Source organism: Branchiostoma floridae, chromosome 7 (assembly GCF_000003815.2).
Source record: "Branchiostoma floridae strain S238N-H82 chromosome 7, Bfl_VNyyK, whole genome shotgun sequence".
Classification (NCBI taxonomy): Eukaryota; Metazoa; Chordata; class Leptocardii; order Amphioxiformes; family Branchiostomatidae; genus Branchiostoma; species Branchiostoma floridae.
In genome coordinates this window covers 18,770,809-18,790,609 of record NC_049985.1, presented here as the reverse complement: position 1 = coordinate 18,790,609, position 19,801 = coordinate 18,770,809, and the positions used below count along the sequence as shown (strand labels likewise).

At 39.1% G+C, this 19,801-nt stretch overlaps 1 protein-coding gene across 1 annotated transcript in view; it reads right to left on the bottom strand.

Annotated features, from left to right (window-relative positions):
* LOC118419881 overlaps nt 1–19,027 on the bottom strand; it is a 30,618-nt gene extending 11,591 nt beyond the window's left edge. The window contains exons 1-16 of the mRNA XM_035826536.1: nt 18,946–19,027; nt 10,172–10,250; nt 9,678–9,743; nt 9,452–9,520; nt 9,097–9,186; nt 8,105–8,176; nt 7,757–7,825; nt 6,224–6,292; nt 6,017–6,067; nt 5,730–5,806; nt 5,056–5,215; nt 4,695–4,726; nt 3,818–4,186; nt 2,625–2,738; nt 2,278–2,440; nt 1,096–1,347 (exon numbers count right to left, since the gene is read on the bottom strand). Of these exons, the coding sequence (XP_035682429.1) occupies nt 1,096–1,347; nt 2,278–2,440; nt 2,625–2,738; nt 3,818–4,186; nt 4,695–4,726; nt 5,056–5,215; nt 5,730–5,806; nt 6,017–6,067; nt 6,224–6,292; nt 7,757–7,825; nt 8,105–8,176; nt 9,097–9,186; nt 9,452–9,520; nt 9,678–9,743; nt 10,172–10,232 (1,714 nt within the window). The 5' untranslated portion in view covers nt 10,233–10,250; nt 18,946–19,027. The remainder of the gene's footprint in view (nt 1–1,095; nt 1,348–2,277; nt 2,441–2,624; nt 2,739–3,817; nt 4,187–4,694; nt 4,727–5,055; nt 5,216–5,729; nt 5,807–6,016; nt 6,068–6,223; nt 6,293–7,756; nt 7,826–8,104; nt 8,177–9,096; nt 9,187–9,451; nt 9,521–9,677; nt 9,744–10,171; nt 10,251–18,945) is intronic.
* Between the last annotated feature and the right edge of the window lie 774 nt (nt 19,028–19,801).

Below are 19,801 nucleotides of genomic sequence, written 5' to 3'. Positions count from 1 at the left end.
TATGGTGTCATAACGCCTGGTCCTTTGCTATAACCACCGAATGAAACCTCCGAGTGAGCGAAGCCTACCCAAACTTGCAAACTCCTGTATGACGCATAGATCCCTTTGTACTATACAGTGTGAATGCCGTTGTCGAATTTCTGAAAATTCACATTTGTTCTTTGGTACATACATTTGTAAGGAGATTACAGATTGCATTTTAAAACCAAAATTTCCACAGGAAATATTCGAAACATTGCAATCTTTGGCTTTTTAGAACAACAAAACTCATTACCAATGTTAACAGAAGGAGCCATACCCGTCTTGCAGTCTGCATTTATTTTCTCTGCTCTGGCATATGTTTCGCTCCTTCTGATTGGCCAATTCCTGCATATCCCTTACTTTCATGTGTGTATTGTCCATTTTGATTGGTCGAAATTAATTGACACCGGCACCGGTGTCGACTTGCATCGACACTGGTGCCGGTGTCGATGCAAATCGACAACGGTGCCGATTCATTCTGACCAATTAGAAGGAGTGAACAGGAGTGAACACACCGGCCTGGCCGGAATCTATATGTAACTGCGTCATAACCAACGTGGAACGGGGCCTTAAGATTGGTCCGCGGCGCCTGGCTATATGATAATCCATAATAATGATCATAGTATGTCCAGAAAAAGAGATCTAAAAATGGAAGTTTCGTAGTCGCTTCCTTTTCTTTTTACGCGCATCTACTCAAACACGGGACGCCAATATTACATCCCTATCGAAAAACGCAGATACAGTCGACATTCCCATCTGAAATGCCATATCAGGATTGACCAAGTGGGTATCCAAGTTACCAAATAATTGGAACAAGGGGTTTAACATGGACATCCCATGGACTAATAAAACAACTCTAACCAATACAAACCCACCGTACAAATTCTTTCACATTCAGGGTGGTAAATCTTATCTATTTTCTTATGTATTTGCACAGTTTACAGTCCTAGTCATTCAACATTCATCTTTGAAAATTAGCATTTTGAAATGTAGCAATAAATGTAGAAGAAAGAAGCGATTTACATATTAGAAAGGAACACTAGCTACCGTTTTAGCTTGCAGTTTAGGCCTTACCGTTACATTGTGGCACGTCACAATACTCCCATCTAGTGCTGGGATCGGTGGTGTAGCACCAAACTCCGGGTACCGGTTCGCCGTCCGGATTCCGGCAGTAGTTCTGCTCCAGTCCGGATGACGGGTAGTTAGCAGGTGTGTAGCTGTGTTCATGAGGTGACTGACTGGTCCAGCGCTGACACGGCTTGCCTGTTCCGGTGACACTGACTGTTCCTCGGTAGAAAGCCCCATTTCCGTCCTGGCATGATGTTTCTATATAGATTGTTTCTTACTGATAAATTAGCACTTCATCTGCATAAATCATATTGGTTTATCAGTATTTTGAGGTAATACTCACTTACATGTGCATATTCAGACAATCAACCCAGGCTTATCGTGATCACAGACAAACACACATGTGCACAGAGACAATATCAACAGCTGTATGAAACATTCATACATATAGTAAACTCCAAGCAGGTCTTATGATGGCATAAGATAGTATCATAAGCTTGGGAAGCCCTCACGGTCCAGGGATGATTAAAAAAAAGGCCGGTCTAAGTAGGGATAAAGTTCGTGCGCGCGCGCCATGAGGATCGGTAATAGTCCTCAGTGCGCCGTATACATGAAATAAGTCTATGTATAGTCACGGATGTCCGGGTATTCAACCATCGGCACCAGCGTTTGATCGTTGAATGCCATTTCTTTCAAGCATATGGATCAAAACCTATTATTGCAACTTTGTCCTCATATCTAGCCTTGGCTACATTACTTTATGACAATACAGCACACTTGAACCCGCAAGTAACTTTGGTAGCGCCGTTCTGTGTTCTATTCATCCAGGTTATCATCCAACATGGAGCAAACAATTTAGGGCACGCTATGTCAGATAGGGCCCCATGGAGTAAGATAAGTACTTGTCAGTCCCGACGTCCAGTCGATGATGTATGTATGTACGGAGCCCACGCGCGACATGGCTCGTGGAAGTTTTCAAACGTTCAGTGAAAACGATCTATAAAATATACATAAATAGAGACATACATGCACACGCTACCCAAAATATAACCTTCTTGGCGAAGGTAACAAGAAGGGTATTTGCGAGTGGCATACAACAGGGTTAAATGACATATAACATATCTATTGTTTTCTACAAGCCATTTTGCGCACTTTACTCAAATAACTAAAAGAAAGCTATGATCTTACCAATATACTTTTGCAGAGATGATCCCACAGTAGCAAGCTCCCTTTCCATTTCTTCTGCCTTGGCTGGGATGTCACTTGTACGCCCCTTGATTCGCAGAGCCGTGATCCACACAGCATATCCACCTCCAATGAGCCCATAGATCTGCGCCGCTTTTTGATTCAGCTGTTTTATGAAGGTAGCATCGATTATTCATAGACGGTATTAGAATCATCGTCTATTTTATTTATCATTCCATAGAACACAATGGTGAAACATGGAAAGCATTGAACTTCTTTAGTATGTAATTGGCTCACTATCGAATTCAACCAAAAGAAATGTTCAGAACATAACGTCACACTTTAATTACCTTTTCGAGACGGTAATTGTCGTTAATGAGACGTTCTTTATATATGTCAAACAGTGACTTTCCACCAAAGAGTCCTGACTGCGGTTTCATCATCTCCAACAGATTGTACAAAACCTGCAAAAGGAAAACCAAATTAAGCAATAAAAGATTACTAAAACTGGAAGGGCAACATTTTCCAGAGTATTTTCCTACCAGTAATTTGCAATTGTTTTTTTTTTGTAAATTTGCCTACCGCGAGGCTCACTCCTAAAGCGTCTCTAAGAAATGAAAATTTAGGTGACATCCACATCCTAAAGAAAAAAAAAATCAGTTCTAACTTCTAAGACACAATTGCATTAAGGAGTGAAAAAGCTTCTACGCGGGCTACAAAAGCACTTATGATTCTTCAGTCTACCATCGTCCCTTTGCGGTCATAAAAGGAACGGTATGAAAGAAGAAGAAGATGAAGAAGAAATAGGACGACGGACACACAAAAAAAAACCATATATTTTCCCTATAGGCGAAATGTATCAAACTATTGTCGACAAGGCTTCAAGTAAATGTCTGTGTGCCACTGGTAAATGTGAATTTACCATTCTGTATAAGTGTTATGGTAAATCAGGTTCCAACCTTTCACCCAAATATGAACCGGATATGGCAAATTAAGATGCTTAACATGTTTACTGACCACTTTCTCGGGCATAAACCAATAGTTAAATCTACAACAGTCTCAAAGTCAAGGTATTGCAGGGTAAGAATAGATGTATGTGCTCAAATCATTATATCTTGCTGTAGAGTAATGCCTCTTTCGCTCACGTCGAAGGGAGACATGAGACAACAATATGACTTGAAGTGTATCACCGTAATCTTCTTTTGAATGATAATCACATTTATTTCCGAACCAACTTATCTATATAATTCCGATTAAAGTACTTTCCCTAGCTAAAGTACACACACAAGATAAGGGGATAAGTTCCATGCAATTTTCTTTTAATGCAAGAACTATATATTACTTTCCCAAATAAAAATCATACCTGGTCACAAGGGATTTGTCGTGGGTTTCAGGTTTTGTTCCAAATTTTCTGGGCGTTTACCTCAAATGATTTACACATCCCGACATTTGCAATGACTTGCAACACGTTTTGTATTTTGAAAAGTTTTAAAAGTGGGTACTTTAATCGAGAAAGTATGGTTATCATTGAATGTTCACATACCTGATCTACTCCATCCGAACCGTGACTGAGGACACTGTCTGCCCAAGCTTGAATGTTGTGACCGGGTAATACGTACTGTCCATCGCTGATTTGCATTTCAGCATGTGTGTCCAGCATGTTCCTCAGTCGTAGTTCGTCTCTTGCGTACAGGATGGCTTGCCGAAGGTACTCCTGTCCTAGCTGCAGATCGCCGACCATTTGTGTCAACTCGTCCACCTTCCTGTCCAGCTCCCGGATCTGATCTTGTATCTCGTTAAGTTGTTCCGTTGTTTGTGCAGACTCAATGCGGTCGACAGTGAATCCGATTATGCTTGCCACAACACCGAAAATGCCAGTAACGATGCCGAATATTTCGAGTCCAGTGAACCGCTGCAACAAAATAGTTAGAGGCTTTTAATGATATTCCGTAATTATATATATTAGGGTTCAGCAAGTATTATTAAATGACCACACTACCAAAAATGCTTTTTCTTGTTTATCTTGTTTTACTTCCTCACAGAATTTTTTTTTCTTCCAGGAAGAAAATTATTCTGTCCCCAAGAAATCTTAGAAAAATGTGCTTGTCCATGGGGCAAGCAAATTTTTGCTTTTCAAGTCTTTGAGAAAATTTGAGATTTGTTTTCTTGTATTTCCAAAAATGCTTTTTCTTGTTTATCTTGTTTTGCTTCCTCACAAAAAATTTATCTTCCAGGAAGAAAAAAATTCTTGTATTTCTTAAGAGTTGAATCTGCTTAGAAAAAAATAAGAATTTGTAGATTTTTTCTTGCATCATCGGAAAAAAAAAGAAGATTTTGCTTAAATGTAAAGACAAAAAAACAAAAGTACACCATTGGAGTTTTAGATTCAATATTTAGAATAGCTACAGATAGTTAATCACCTTTGTTCCCTCATGCATCGCAACAGCTGATCCTGAAACGCAACAGATTGGGAATGATTATTTACCTGCCGCCTTCATTTATGGTCATATGCAAGTACATAATATATCTGCAAAAGAATAGTAATAGAAAATAGAAAAACATGTGTTCGTCCAATATCACTAAATTCACGAAGCAATAGTTTCTTCACAAAGTTGACACCGTTACTAAACTTATAATTTCATCAAAGCAATCTGAGCTTCATCTTCCTTTAAGCCTCTTCTGTTTAATAAGCTCCAAAAAGCACAAACACTACCTAATGAATAAGTCAAGTTCAAATGCCTTTGGTAGGTATCATCATGCACAATCATGTTATGATTGTACCTGTAATGTCTCTTTTGGAGGAAACAACATGACAGGCCCATGGATCATTGGAGTCCCCGGCAATCTTAGAACCTTGAAGACAGTCAACATGATAGCAGAGACGGTCTGGTGCTTCACAGATGCAGTTGTCATGATCAGATGTCCCCCACTGGTCTCCTTCCTATGAGGAAATGTAGCTACATTAGCAAGCTAGCCTTATGTTTAAATCATATCCACACCAAACAGCTACAACCATTTTTGTGGTTTGATTTTACTTAGGCATGTTCACGGAAGTGCACGTCCGATTAAAAAAGAGGACATAGAAAATCAGCAACAAATTGCAATATATTTAAGTGCCTGGTGTATTATGTGCAGTAACGGTGGGGCGTCCGGTTCAGAACCAAGTGGTTCCGGGTTTGAGTACTGTCACTGATCTTGTGCCCATTCCTCATTTCACTCAAGTGTATAATGGATACCTAACTTCGGTCTGCAATGTAAACGGCAGTGGATGGAGTAGGGTGGGCTCCGCCTTCCAATATCGTGCCCAATGCACAGTGGGTAACAACTGTCCTTACAACGCCAAAGGGGTTACCTTTAGTTTGACTTATTATGTGACACTGTTAAAATGAGTTCATAGCTTGAGTGCAGTACTGGTGTAACATTACCTCGTCTGTCTTTAACCAAATAAAAAGTACCTGATGTCCTTCACAGCCTTGCTTCCTGATTAGTACGTCTTCAATTTGTCCGCGGATACTAAGAGCATCTTCCTCTCCTGCAACAAAACCAATCACAGTATGTTAATGTATTCATTGCCAAGTGCTTTCCAGTCCCAGAATTTTTTAAACAATAGAATATAATTTCAAATCTACATTTTAATCTGAAGCTCTTTATAACTTAACGTTGGCAAAGGGAATCCAATATTTTAGGCTTCTATGCCTTAAACAAGGGTAATTCGAAAACTACTGTATTTCCTTTGACTTACCTGTATCCACCCTCTCATCAACGTCTTGTTGCTGCGTCTTGTCATCCAACCCTGATTGTGAAAGGTATTAACTGTTTAGGCAAATGATTCAATGCTTTGTACTTATGTAGAGTTGATGATGTATTGAATTTCATCAGACTATTCGTCACAAAAAATTGCAAATATTATACAAAGATTTTAAACACTAACCCTTATATACATTTTTACCTGCAAGGATCTGAAGAAGTCTACTCTCCAGTAGGTGAACCGCTTCCGCCTGCTTCTGGTATGTCTCAACTTATACAATATAAGAAAAATGAGTGAGAGTAGTTAATGTATGAAAATCACATCGCGAGTTCTCTGTCATACATTTAATAATAATGGTAAATGCAACTCGGCACTGAAAGTTTGGAATGTCAACTTTGATATATCATATTTCATTATTTCTGCGTAAATGCCAATGCATATCAAGAGGAATGTTATCTAATTGTCTTGCCTATGGTATCAAACTTATTATTATTGTCAACTCATAAAACGAGCAAGGGGCCTGCTTACGTAAGTGGGTCATAAAAAAGTGTCCAAATTTTTCTGCTTGTGTTCAACACTATTGTCCTGTTGGTATTGGCGCGTGTGTCAGTGATTCAATCAATCCTCATACTGACCGGGAAATAAACTCGGCACAAAAAAGTTTGGAATATCAACAGATATGGTATTTTTATTTGTCTCAAATTGTGTTAAGGCGTTGATAGAATCAAACTGATTGTATTATTGGATTACACATTGCCAAAATTGTACGATTTAGCTGAAGTAAAATACTAGTACAAACAGCAAATATTCAATATGGGACAACTGTCACATGTAACACTATGTTTCTATATGTTGAGATAAGGCGTATAGTATAAACCAGCATTTCCGCCAAATGACCATCCAGCCGTCAAATGACGCCTTAATTCGATTTGGACAGTTTGGGTACAAACAGGGAGTTTCGCCCCGGCTTCTACGGCAAACTCCCATACCATGGCAAAATTTCTTTCCCGGTATTAGACCTTGGTCAACTTTGAAATCGGAAATAGACCCCCACCCCCACCCCCACCCCGCCGAATAAAATAAAAGCCAACGCTGCTAGAAGTCTGCGAAGGAGGCTGTACAGAGACAGTTTTTTTTTTTTTAATTCGACAGACAATTTTTAGCAAAAGAACGGGTTCAAAGTCGAGAAACGTGTGCTTTGTGCTTTGCATAGTCACTACAGGCTTGGGGGCGCTGTCTGTATATTGCTATTGTCATAATTGTTGATGATGTGTGTCGGCTCCCCTTTCGCATACGATAATCTCATTAAAACCCGCTTTTCAAGGTCCCAGTTCAGTCCTTCTAACTCCCGTAATAGTACTGCAAATTATGATTGGCATTTTGACGACGTCAAAACCTACTAGTTGCAAATATAAGATATAACGTCCCTGCTATTTGTAAGATTTATCTTACGACCCTGCCGCCAATACACGTATGCTCGGTCCAATTCCGTTTAAAACCAGAACGTCGAGAACTGGTTCTCGTACTTGCAAAAAAATAGCACTTATATGTACTCTTTTTTGTTGTTGTAACTTATCTAGAACCCTCAATAATCGGGAAATTTGTCGTGAGAAATGACGAAAAACATCGTTTACATTGTCGGCCACTAGTGAACCGCTAAAATCTATAAAAAAAGTCGCAACTGCTCGCAAGATCTGTATGAGGAAGCTAGCAATGTGATTGGTTTAGACATACCAGGGTAAACAGCCTGTGACCCCCATGTTTTGAGTTTTTGTTGCTGCTTCGTGTCATTCGCTGCTGTATCTGAAAGGCGGTAAGGCTTATATCTTTAAAAATGGCTTAGATTTCAATGGTTTATAGTAAAGTAAACTTGATTGTGTATAGATTTTTAACTGACTAGATCAATACGAATTACAATATTTCAATGTAATCAAGTACCATATTCTATACAAGAAATTTTAAAACAATAGAATATCATGTCAATCCAGATATAAGTTAATCTGAAGCTATTGATTAAATTATGTCTGACAAGGGGAATACAATGTTTAGGATTCGATAAGGCTGATTTACTTCCGGTATCACCTAGAGTGATGCGGTCCCCTGGTCCTTCAGGAAGTTCTTGTTGCTGCTCCTGTTGCTGCTCCGTGTCATCCGCTGCCGCGTGTGAAAGACAGACAATAATAAGGCTATTTTTCAAGAGTTGCTAGTTAAGTAGAGTTGATGGTATATTGATTTTTAAAAATGTCAACAGACCTCAATGACTTTTCGTTATAGAAAGCTTGAAATTATGCAAAGAACCCCTTAGACATTAGTTACATTCAAGGATCCGAAGGCTGTTCTCCAGGACATTGTGCAGCTGATGGCAGGGGGTTAGTAAGGTCTCTCTGACTATTTTCATTTATTTGCCAATGATACAACTCATTACACGGATCTGCCTAGGCAGCTTTGGGCTGGTAGCGGCAGAGCAACAAAGATACAGACGAACATACATCATCGGTCGACGTGATTGCACATGTTCGCACATGTCTACACACGACGGGGTTATACCGCCCCTTACGGGATGACATACCCTTTCCCGTCCGGGTGAATGATGTAAATCACCGTGAGCCGAAGCTAGGTACTCATTTTCACCTGAGTATAGTGAGGAAAGCCGTGTAAAGTGCCTTTCCCAAGGGCACAGGATTCGAACCCGCAACATCTCGGTCACGGGGCGAACACGGTCCCACTGCGCTACGCGGTCCCACTGACTCTCTGACTAATGTCACCAGATGGTGTTCAGACCTTGCCAGTGTCTAAGCAGCCTGACTGACTGATGTTAGTCAATGGTCTGGACATTGTAAGATTAGATAACTAGATGAAGCATTTCTGGTGGATGTTGCTCATGGAGGAGGAGAGATAGGGAATACCTTTCCGATAGTCGACCAAGCCAGGATTTATTGAATAATAGAATATCATTTCGAATCTACAATTTCATCTGAAACTTTTTATTAGATTATGATGGGCAAATGGAGTCCAATTTTTAGTCTTTGATACGTTATACAAGGGCAATTCAAAAACTATTTCCTCTGACTTACTTCCTGTATTATCCCGAGTGACGATATCCTCCACCGGGTCCACCCTCTCGGAAACGTCTTGTTGCTGCTTCATGCCATCCACTGCTGTATCTGAAAGGCAGTAAGTGGCAAGGCTTATATTTCATTAAGGTAGTATAGTAATTAAAATTAAACTTGTGTACAGATTTTTAATTGTCATAAATCAATACGAATTACAATATTTAAATGTATCATTTCTTCAATACAACAAATTTTAAGACTACAGAATATCATTTTAATTCAGATCTAAGTTAATCTGAAGCTGTTTGGTAAATTATGTCTGACAAGGTAATTCAAGGTTTAGGCTCCGATAAGACCGATTCACTCCAGGTATTACCTGGAGTGACGTGGTCCACTGGTAATGGTTCTTGTTGCTGCTCTTGTGGCGGCTCCTTGTTATCCCCTGCTGTGTGTGAAAGACAATAAATAGTAAGGCTAATATTTTAAGGGTTGATAGTTAAGTAGAAATATTTAGTGGTGTATTGAATGCTTTAAAACTGTCGCCAGACCTCGTGGCAAAAATTATGTAAAGAACCCCGGCCTGTATGGCCAATATTAGTTACCTTCAAGAATCCGAAGAATCCTGTTCTCCAGGTCGGCCACTTCTGCCTGATTCAGGTTCCTCTCAGCTAATACATAATAAGGACGATGAGTGATGTTTAATGTAATAAAAGTAACATCACGGGATCTCTTTCATATTGATTGTGAATGACATGTTGTAGATGATAGAGATGCTTGAAACAGATGCTACTTTTCTCGTACAATTTTAAGCAATTGTTTCATTTGGGACGCTGACCAGATTTCAATGCAGATGGCAACACATGGTGACCACGGTATCCTATTTTGCAAAAAAAATATCAATTGACCTTTTTATTGCATTTCTTGGCACACAATATGACTAAGAAAGAGTCTTAACAACAAAGTATCTTAGTCATGATTTGGTTTTACAGATCACCAGTGGATAATTCATGACCAAGAGATATACCTATCACAGTATTAAGTACACATGTAAATTTTTTACACTTTCTTCGAAAATTTAAGCGTGCTTGAAACTGACCTGAACTTGAAGCAGCAAGAAGTGCCGCACATCCAAGGAAGATGACTGTGAGAACTCCCATGTTGGGTTGTCTTCTCTTCTCTGAAGAAGGATCAAGCTTTTAGTTTGTACATAAAGTGAATAGGACCATTTAGATACCCCATATGAAAGCAGGGCAACAGCATTAGACCCTGACATTTTAGATCCTAATCAATATCAAATGCACAGTTAATAGTCCAACATATACAACACAAAATCAAGGTGGTCGGTTGCTAGGTTGACTTTCCATAGTAAAGCAGTGTATCAGGTTACTGGAGCTCCCCCGCGCTCCCCGGAGAACTCAATGGTAACTGGATCATCTTTCAAAAGATCATCATAGATAGAAAAGCAACCCTCACACGTGTCTCGCCGACATCAAATGGAAAGAAGCAGTGTGTGTACCTCAAATAAAAAAGATTGTATTTTCAGTGAAATTTATGACTAACCTTAGTATGGTATTTGTGTTGTTTATCCACCAAACACCCTTTGTAAATCAATCAAGTTGGCATATTTTAGACAACGTTGAGACAAGATGGTGAAGAGCACGTACCGTCATTTAGAAAAGGTTTTCGGTGGACAAAAAAAATAAAAACAAATACCATAACGAAATTAACAAAAATAGTCATAAATTCAGCGAAAATTCAAATCTTTTATATCATATACGTCGTGACTGATCAAACTTTCTGTCTTTGTGTCTGGATTTTTTAACTTAAACTGATATATTATTCCAGCCAAAATAAGATCGAAACCCGAAAATCTTATTTTTTTTCACACTAAAAGACCCTTGGTTCAAAACTACCTCAATATTAAAAAAAAAAAAAACCTTTAGACGCAAATCCGAATCTGATATCTTGTTTGTCTGTATGTCAAGTCGCGGTGATAGGGACATGCGGTAATTGATACCGCCGTAAACAAGTGATGTAATATTCAAGGTCACTAAAATGACTGTAACGATGTAACTATATCTCTGTTATATACTTTGTCTGACCCTGGCCTCTTCCCTCATGACCTCAATAAAAGCGGCCTGCAGGCCAATTTCTAGCTTTCATGAATAAGTAAAGGCTCAAACAAATAAATGACGCCAGCAGCTTCGTTGAATGTCAAATGTTACACAAAACGGCCAGCAAACATATGCATGCAAAACTAGAGTTTCACGACCACACACCTTCGCCAAATGATCTTAATCTTTACAAGCTGGTGTATCATTTATGTTTGTCATGTATTATGCAAATAAGGTCCTCATTTGCATAAATTGTATAAGTGGATCCAAGACCACACCACCCCAACCCCCAAAATTACAAATGTAAGCCATCTATAGTAAGAATGAAGGCATTCATTGCATTTCTCATGATTTGTGCAAATGAGGTTCTTATCTGCATAAGTAATGTTTAATGATGTTTACCTTTACATAGCTTCCAAATGCCACAACTAAGAAAATCCTCTCATATACCAGAATGGTATTATAGCATTTCCACATTAATTATGCAAATTGGGCCTATAATTGCATAACATTTATCAATATTCTTTCCTTTCCCCTGTTACTAATAGGGGGGGGGGGACATTAATACAAACTTTTTGAAATACGCATCCTAAAATATGGAGATGATCTATATAAACACAGAAATCACAAAAATTAGGCAATTGTAAAACTTTAAACCCCCTGTACATACCCCCTGAAGTTTGGATACCCCCGTCGCCATGTACTTGTGTGACGTTGCTAAGGTCTGCCAGCACTGACTACATTACTTCAGTTCTTTTTGCACATTTTGTGTGATTAAATGATAAATTACACTCCAATATACCTTTCTATCAGGTTTCTCTCCCAAGCTATCAGACTTTCTGGTATCCTGCATCCTTTCCTGACTTGTCTACTGTACTGTCTAAACGATCCAGGTTCTCTTCTCTTTTTCAGTACCCTTGTAACTTAAGATTGGTAATTGTTTACCACTTGGACAATGGCACTACAGACTTCTTATTTCCTTGTCAGGCTGCATCCTTTACCTGCAGCAACAGTGCTTGAAATACCCACTTGCACACTTGAAAATGCATTTTGGTTGGCGCAACGTAAGTCGTAATTCTAAATCCAGGTAGCGCAGTGCGCAACCTGAAACTTTCAGTTGGAACACAACTTTCCCCCCACCTACATGCATAAGTATTCATTTCTTCATAGGATAAAACAAAAGTTACATGGGTGCCTAATAGGGGTGAGTAAACGGTACAGAAAATTCAGGTTCATGCAGGTGTGGTTAAGGTCCAGAGGTCCGGAACCTGATTCAGTTTGTGAAAACTTGGTCCATTTCGCTACAAAGTAATCTGTTTTGCGGAATAATTCAGTACCACTGGCGTTTTAAAATCCTACAATCCTGAAAAAGGGATTAGGAGAGACAAGTAACCTAATGAATAATGTTTTTATTAGGTTACTTGTCTCTCCTAATCCCTTTTTCAAAGATGTTTTGAAAGCATGGCTTTCTTTCCAATTTAAACCTCCTGAAACTTTGAAAGAGATACAAGCACAACTCTTATGGTGCAACTCAAGTATCGTAATCGAAAATACGCCTATTATATGGGAAAAACCTCTTAAACATGGAATTTATTACATTAATGACCTTTTGGATACAAATGGACGCTTTTTATCTTACAATGGCCTTCTTGCTAAATTCGGTACAGCATTTGATAAGCTAGAGTACAATCAGATATTATCTGCAATACCGCGAAACCTGGAAAAAAAAGCTTTTAGACAACACACCAGTAATAGGCCCTATCTTACCTCATACAGCAAATTACGTGTGGCTGAAGGCAACTAAAATAAACAAAATTATCTATACATCCTTTTTGCAATCAGAAAATAGAAACCCACTGAACATACAAAGACGCTGGGAAGATGAATTTAATACAATTTTCCCGTGGAAATGGGTTTTTAGATTAGTTTATGCTGTGACTATATGCCCGAAACTAAGAATTTTTAATATAAAATATTGCACAGAATGTTAGCCACAAAGAAAATGTTACACATCTGGAAAATTCTAAATAGCCCGAACTGTGCACATTGTGAGGAAGTAGAGACCATTAGACACTTATTCTGGGACTGCCCTAGAGTTGTTACTTTTTGGACAGATTTAGAAATATGGTTTAAAACAATAGTAAATAAAACCTTACATCTGGACTTTCAGACAGTTATTTTAGGTGACATATCTGAAAATTGTATTGCAATCGAGAATTTGTTAATTCTAGTGGCCAAACATTATATTTTCATACAGAGAGACAAAAAACTAGTTGTAAATCATTACATTTCGTATGTAAAGAGATATTACAAGACAGAATATATGATAGCAGAGAGAAGGAACAAATTAGATATCCATTTTAGTAAATGGGAGTCTTTCCCATTTAACCTTGCTAATTAATTGGTCCATTGCTATCTTCCATTGGCATTGTTCTACTTTCTTCTCCACTTGTCCATATTACCTGTCATGTAGTATCCATCTTCGTTGTTATCCTTAACTATGTTCAGATGATTGAATACCAGTTGTTGTAAATGTTTTTTCACTGTAGCCTTCGTTCGTTTATTTCCACCTTTATGATATATTATTTTGGATCCGTGGTCTGTGTTTTGTACTTTCTTTCAACTTTTGTAATTTCTTTTGATTTCTGTAAATCTGTGCTTTTCTGTGAAATGCAATAAAAAAATTTAAAAAAAAAAAAAATCCTACAAGGCTAACTGCCTCTGTGGGATTGAGTGTAAAAATTGGTAGAAATGACTGCAGACTATACTATAATATACCTGTAGCCCGTTTCGTCCAATTTTGAGTTTGGATCAGTCCATTTTTGCCACGGGGGTGATTTGGAATAGTCCATATTTGCATGGGAAATACATTTGGAGGTTCAGATATCCACAATTATCTATCCTGAAGTCAAATATTCTGCCAAGGATGCCAAAGTACAATTGCTAAGTCATTAAGAATTTTTGGTAGAATAGCGCTATACTTAGTTTAGTACATGTCAACTTAAAAACTTCAGGGGGTATGTGCAGGGGGGTTAGCAATCGAATATTTTCAAAATTTTTACATTTTCATATTCAGATGGACCGTCTCCATATTTCTAGGGGCGTAATTCATCAAAAACTGCATTTTTGCAAAATAGTTTCCCCCCCTACAGTGTTACCAATGCCACAGGTTGCATTATTCCTATGATGGAACAAAGCGGGATTAGGCAACTTCCTCGTTAATTATGCAAATAAGAGTCTTTTTCTTATTATTGTATAGCAAAATTTGTTTATCAAGAAGACTTGTTTTTCCTGTAACTTGTGACACATAGAATCTAGGGCTGCGAGATCATCAGCAAAAAAGAGATCATCGAGATAATTAATGGGAATATTCTATCGTAGTATTACTAGACCCTTCTGGCTGTAAAAAAACAACTTCCTGGCCACCAAAAGCCCCCTAGGGGATGGGATAATCAGTTTATCACACGTCAGGCTGGCTACAGGGGAAAACAATCAAGATCTTCTTTGAAAACACTCTATTTTTTCACTTTAGAATAGGATTTGATCATGCACTAAGTCTATTTTGTAGGGTGTCAATAAGCTACGGTTACATTCCATTCAAAACTACAAGAAATCTTGCAAAGATTACGTTTTACAAAAACTATGGTGAAACTGGCACCAGACACCCCTCTGTGCAGTCAGGCACATATGTACAAGACAGTAATAAGCCAGATGTGTTCCCTAGGACGCATGGAGGTCCATGTAGGAAGATCACAGCTTGTAAACATGTTTGTATGATGCACTGATGTTGCATCTTCTCTCACAGAGCCTTGGTATTCAATGCAAAAGGGTAAATTTAGCTTACTATGTAAAGAAACGGCAGGAAATTTATATTTTTTTGTATTGTCGAAATCTTACGTAGTGCACCAATGAGAAATTCGAAAACATGTATTGTTTGAGTGGAAAAGATCACCAACAGATTACATTTGTAAACGGGAATAGGAGCCTTATATAGTGAATAAGAAGTGAAAGTAGATATCATTTGGCGAAGATATGTGTTCGTGGAACTCTAGTCACTGAAACAATTATGGGCCCCTATTATTCAAGTGCCCAGATTCTTTCCAGCCAACCCTACACTACCGTCTTCTAAAAGCAATATTGTCAAAGCATTTCCTTAGCTTTGATCCAGATAAACTTGAGAACACTGTAGTTAATATTTAAGATTGAAATACGGTATGGTCGAATGAGAATAACACTAAGAATAAAATTGACGAAAGCTACGAGGGGCGTTCAAAAAGTAATGTCTGAGCAACAAATTGAGATATCTCAATCTCAAGAAGTAATATACCTTTACATTTGAGCCAAATTTCAACTCATTCGATGAAAAAAAAAGAGTCTGCTATAAAACCGGTGGAATCCCTTTTTGAACGCGAAGGTTTAGAAGTCGATATACGGCAAGAGAAATATAGCTCTAGGACTAGGTGCAAGTGGTGAAAAATATTGTATCGTTATTCAACGCTTAACTCTACTATAATACCATATCAATATGTTCGCAGACTAAGAAGGAGACCACCTAAAACCTTTTTAAAGAGTACCCTAACCCCTAAAAGATCCAACAATAGGAGATGAAATCAAGAAAGCCCCAAAGACATTAACACTAACCCATACCGGGCTTTTGAGGCCCGCCACTTCTTACCCCTGTAACTCTTTAACGACTTACCATAAAAGTTTCAAATCAACAGAGAATACTTTCACTATTGATGGAAACGCTGTCAAGACAACTAAAGATGCACCCAAAAAGTTCCTGGTTGGGTACATAACTTTCTCGGGTAAAACAAAAGAGACAGTTGACATTGTGGCGAAGACAATACAAACGACAGTTGACAAAAATAAACAAATCGGCCCCAAGAACAAGTACAAACCCAGGGTCTACATGGAATACGCTTTTCCGTCATAGAGGTACCTTTTGATGGTGCATGACTTGACCGATACTCAGCTACAAAAACTGTATGCACTTCATACTAAAGTCATGGCTCAGTATTCAGGCTAGTGTCACAACACAATAGGACTAAACTACAAAATCATTTCAGATCTGTATCTTGATGCCCAAACCTTGGCCTACAGCTGATCGGCTAAGGCCGATAACAAGGTAAACATGCTCTTCAAGCCAAACTAGACAAAGAATCACAGTGGACACGGAAAAAGGAGAGACGGGGCCTTGCAATGGGCTAATCAATTCACCAACAAGCCATAAATGCGACAACAGACACAGATTGGTCTTCGGTCCGAAAACAAATCAAACGACAAGCTACAAATATGCGACACGAAGTTTGGTCTGATCATCAACAAAAAGCTACAACAACAAGGACACATGCTACAGCTTATCGAAGGAGAGAAATGTGATCTCACCTGGAGGTCAGTAATGCATAACCTTCCAAATGGTGTTCTAAGTTTTGCGGTACGTGCATCGATAGACGTTCTGCCGACATTCCGTAATCTGGCCACTTGAGGCAAGCGTACCAGTGTCAAATGCAAATTGTGTGGTGACAGAGAAACACTCCAGCACGTCCGAAATCTCCCTTCAGTAAGAACGATATACGTTCCGGTGTGACAGCGATCTCCCCCGGGGGGGGAGATCCCTAGGGTTTTCGCCCCCCTTTAGGGTTTTGGCCCCCCCCCCCCCCCCCGAGCAGCTGGCTACTACATATTACAGGTGCGCTACCTGTAACTTGGGCACATAGCTATTCATGTGCCAAGCTGTGATTTCTATGCTTCGCTGTAGGACTCGTTAGCCCTTATCGTTATTTCTTCTTTTGCCGGAGTAACCTTACCATTCTTGCGGCAAGTATATTCAATTTTGCACGAATGCTAATTTGTTGTAGGCGGGTGGAAAAATCGTGATTGATTGTTGGTTATAATATTACAACGTTTGTAAAACATTTTCAGATACACAATAAGTGTAATGATCGTATATGTCAGGCATGACAATTTGTGCAAAATGATTTCCATTTTGGTTTGTAAAGTTTCTCGTATTTGTTATGCTTTATGCCAGACAATAAAAGTTGCTGGTATTCCCACCAATAAATATTTAGTGTGGAGTGATTATGGGTTCTTTCTGAATAACTATAACGGCCGAGAAGGTAGGCATAAATTCATTTTTGTGAAACAAAAAAGACAATTTTTGCAGCTAAGGTGGCATAAAACAGTGCTACTGCGAACGTATAAATCAACACCGTCTATGGTACGGAATACGTCAGCTATATGTTTTCAATTTGTCACAGTGTTTTCTTTCTTGTGCTGGAAACATTTCCAAAGCACTAACAAAAACACACGTGAATAATAGTTCCTCATTATAAACACTATCTACGCGCAAGTTGATATAGATGTTGCTAAATGCTACAAAAACACTGGTAAAGTACCTGTCGAAACACGGGTAAATGCATCAGTTCCTAAATACTAGAAAAGACAGTCATGTTGGAGGTGAAGATATCCCTTGGCCAGGTGCATATACCAAAATGTTCGTTATTTTAATTAATACGTAATATTTGCATAATTAATAAAGACATTACATAGTTCTTTTGTGGTCACTTCATTGTAGAGACTTCATATTGGAGATATATAGGTTGCTTGAGGACAGGTGAATACAATGAAATACATCTTATGTCAAGACTCAGGTATATGCAATAATGGGAATACAAGGGACCAAACCCTCCTTGTCTGAAACAAGTTCAACTATCTTATTACCATGTAATTACGGTAATATTGATACTATGAATGGAGTTTAATGTATCAAACTCGTGTACTTATATCATTCTGAAACTACATTTTGTGATTTATACCAATCAACTTCTAAAATGTCATGTAAACCCGATTTTTGGGGGGGGGGCGAAATCGCTAAAGGGGGGCGAGGTAGGGGGGCGAGATCACTAGCCGGGGAGGGCGAGATCGCTAGTGATTTCGCCCCGGGGGGGGCGAGATCACGGGGGGGCGAGAACGCTGTCACACCGGAATAATAACATACTTTAACACATAGTATAAAACCCTTCAGGAGAAAACTTTGATCCCTCGCAGACAAACGACCGTGTCTACGCAGACTTGCATGGGTATACAACTGAAGACAAATGCAGAACCCACCGTACATGCCGTTTGTCCGTACGTTTTTTTTTTGGGGGGGGGGGGGGTGGGCACGTCTGCAACGCATTTCTAAAAACGTGCAGGCTGTGCAGGGCAGGCGCGTCGCCCTTACTGGCACGTACAGGGGGGCGAATTCGCAGTCCGATGACACACAAAGTTTTGCCTGCACGTAAAATTCTACAGCGTGTCTGCTTCCCGTAATTAAAACTACGAAATTCTGCACGAAAAATATCGTAATCTAACTAAATATTGAGTTGTATATGAAAAAAAAGGATTCTGTACCACCTACACCCCTTTTATTAAAAGAAGACATTACAAGTTGGTATCGCCTGTTTGTACGATATGCACATTCTCTCATTTTTTTAGAGGTAAGAACCGCGCAAAACAGGAAATTTCATGCCTTCAAAGTCCGGAAGAAATCATCTTCATACAGCATCTATGTTATTCTCAAGTTTCACTCCCACTAAGGAAACTGAATAACGCACAAGAAAACTGAATAAATCAACAAATGATGCATGCGAACGATTGATTGATTGAATAACGCCCATACAGATCAATAGGGCCGAATTTGCTGGAGAATTATTCCAGACTTTAATAATCTTAATAGTACCTAAAATAGAAAAAGAAAACGGCCAGAACTTACTTTTTTGCCTGCTTTCTGTGCGCGGTGAAGGGGTACGTTAAACGATTTCTTCTCCCGGACCTGACCGCTCTGGTGTCGACCAGCTAGTCTAACACATTTATAGCAGGACGTATGCAAATGTTCAGACGCCTTTTAAGGAGAATGGTTTCTCCACACCAAGGGGGATGAAGGGAACGCACTTCTATGATTGGTTAATTAAAGTAGGGTGGGTAGAATTTCGGAGAAAATCTATGGAAAGGTTACATCATTGTAAAGTACATAACGCCAACGCGTTTCCCAGGAAAAGAAGGCAAACATCCGTTGAGCAAAAACTACAGTCTGCCATAAAACAATAAAGACTGTCAAAAATTAATTTGGGGCACGTGCTAAACTGTCTTTTCAGTCACGCAAGCAATAAATCTAGTACCTACCATATCCTCACCTTGGAGACATCACTAAGGCACATAGTGTAGGATTCAAACACCCACTTCAAGTATTCTACTTCGTGGAACATGGAATGGTTCCCGATCTACTGCCAGCTTCTGTTGGCTAGTGGTCGACATACATAGTGGGGCTATGTGTAACCGGGGAATTAACGTACTCGAGGCACTTCCTCAAATACAAGCTCCCCATATTTATTTCATTACTTTTCCAATAGATAGGTGTCCCTTTTGGCATTGATTTATGTGTAGATTCACTTGGGTAGGTGTGTGTGGGGGGTGGGGCATTACATTCTTCCACCGTATGTACAAAGAGGTGAGTGTTTGCACGTCAGTCAATCAACACGATAAAGCCAAGGTGTGTGAAGGTGTGTACTTGTGTACATAGGGTTTATCTGCCCGACCTTGTAATACGCTTGCCAAGTTTGGCACCCAGG